This window comes from Fulmarus glacialis, unplaced genomic scaffold, assembly GCF_000690835.1.
Source record: "Fulmarus glacialis isolate BGI_N327 unplaced genomic scaffold, ASM69083v1 Scaffold36644, whole genome shotgun sequence".
Lineage (NCBI taxonomy): Eukaryota > Metazoa > Chordata > Aves > Procellariiformes > Procellariidae > Fulmarus > Fulmarus glacialis.
The window spans coordinates 1-2,236 of record NW_009206751.1 but is presented as its reverse complement, the minus strand read 5'-3'; the positions used below and the strand labels follow the sequence as shown (position 1 = coordinate 2,236).

Genomic DNA, 2,236 nt, shown 5'->3' with positions numbered 1-2,236 from the left:
GAAGCGGGGGGCCGGGGGGAGGCCCTGGTCCTGATCTCACTGAGCATCCCAGCAAAGCAGGAACGACTCTCTTCCAACAGTGGTGTCATACCCGTCCGTTGGAGGAGAATCGGGCCCAGGTGTTTTGTGGCACTTGGTAAATACTAGTTTTAGTGCAACAAGTAATTGAAACGTCTGGTGCAAATGAAGTTTCTGTACATAGTTCCTTTGCAGCATAACTGGCTTTATTCCTTCCACACACAAATACCAGTGTGCATGCGAATGCACGTGTCCTGAATTTACCAGATCTGATGCTGCTGTTTGGGCAAAACTAAAAGCCAGGGCAGGAGAAATCAAATCTATGGGTTTGTCCCAGTGCTGCTGGGTTTTGTGAGCCACCTTCCTGCTCAGCTAGCTGTGGCAGGAGGTGCTGGTCCTGCCTGCCTGGCTGCGAGGGGGACACCAGCAGTGAAATGTCGACACGAAGCATCCTATCACCCCGAGGAGCCCCGCTCCCTCTGCCTCCGCCTCCTCCCCCCGCTCCGATCCCTCAATGTCACGGGGGGAGAGCGCAAGTGCAACCCGAGGTGACATGCCACTAAGGTTTCAGAGCTGGAAACAGGGGGCAGCTTTGGCTGCAAACCCTGACAGCCCAAGTCTTGCGCTCACAAGGCTGAGCCTCTAGCCCCGAGTGAGTTTTCGGTCTCTAACGATGATTCGCATCTCAAAAGAAAAGAGCTTTTTTCCTGATTTCATGGTTCTACTTATCACTTTCTTCCTGCTCCCACTGGAAATCTTGGCCCGTCATTTGGTAAAACATGACATTGAAGGGTTTGTAAAACTTCCTCAGTCTGTGGATGACGTCCGGGTCTATTTTGGGGTGAGTTCGACCCTTGGACTTGCCCAAGCACCGGGGAGCACTGCTGTCCTCTGGCTTCTTTAGACAGGGGAACCCCTTGGTTTTATTAAAATAAAAATGTTTCTCTGTCACAATCCTCTTGAGGCCTAAGAAGTCCTGTACCTTGGCCATTTCCCCGGCTGGGTCAGTGATGAGCCTCTCGCCGCTGACAAAAAGGATTTGGGAGAGGGGGAAGTACTGGAGCCAGTTCTCCAAGTGCAGGGCGTAGATCCCGATGCGGATCGCGCTCCAGGAGGCGTCAATCAGCCCCAGGGTCCGGTTCTTGAAGGCCAGCACCTCGAAGGTGGGGATCTCCGGCTTCTTGGAGAGTGTCTGCGTGTAGTCCGAGATGGCCCGGGTGACCGGGTTCCTCACCACCACGATCAGCTTCGTGTCCTTGGCCATGGAGTGAATGCGCCTGGGGGCCTCATTGGTCACAAAGTAGCTGGGGGTCTTCTCCATGGTGATCTGGCCGTCCAGCGTCTTGGGCATCACGTTCCTGTGCAGAAGCAGAGGAGGGGTGGTTAGCAAGGGGCCAGGCATGGGCGGACACCTCGGCATCCCTCCTGCCCCATGCAGATGTTGGCGGGACGTTCAGGAGGAGGGATGCTGCCACATCTGCGGGCCCCGGGGACCAAAGCACTTCTGGCTTTGTTCCTTCTCGGACCCTGGACATGGTGGGCACCTTAAGTGTTAAATCAGCCTTGGTAACACATTAAACAATCAATTCGCCATAGGCATATGTAGACAAAAGTTAATTGACAATAAACCTGTACAATACCTGTCTGTTCAGCAAGCCATCTGCTTCCATTTGCTCAATTAAGCCTATTCACTTCAGAGCCTTGTACCAGAGTGGTGCAGTTAGGATTACACAAGACCTTTTTGTTATGATGACATGCTTTTAAATGTCTCAGCTAATAAAACTTAATACAGAATAAGATCCCTTGCTTCTAGTACAATAATTAAATTTATTTACTATCTTGTGTGTGAGAAAGAATGACTTTTCTTTTATCTCTAATTCACATGCTTTGTCAATAATTAATTGCTGCTGGGTTTTGAGCTTCCTGTGCAAGCACTTTTATTAGCCAAAAGGAATTTGCCTACTGGATAAATTAACATGTAGCAAGACTTTCCTGGATAGCATATTACCATATTGTAAAATGAAACTGCAGCGAGATAGCATTTATATCTAAGAAAATGAAGAGGTAAATGCTTGTCCAGCTGCCCCAAGTTAAAGATTATCATAGCAAGCCAGAATGTATTAAATGATGTCCCCTGCAAGAGCATGTACAGCCTCTTTCACACCTCCTCAGCCACCGGGTGCTGGAGAGGCTGGAGGGCAGTGCCACGAGCACTACC

At 50.2% G+C, this 2,236-nt stretch overlaps 1 protein-coding gene across 1 annotated transcript; it reads right to left on the bottom strand.

The window, feature by feature from the left end:
- Window positions 1-739: 739 nt before the first annotated feature.
- On the bottom strand, window positions 740-1,420 carry LOC104070760 (heparan sulfate glucosamine 3-O-sulfotransferase 4). The gene has a single exon (XM_009575866.1). It carries the CDS (start codon window positions 1,418-1,420, stop codon window positions 740-742), a length of 681 nt encoding a protein of 226 aa, XP_009574161.1.
- Window positions 1,421-2,236: the final 816 nt, after the last annotated feature.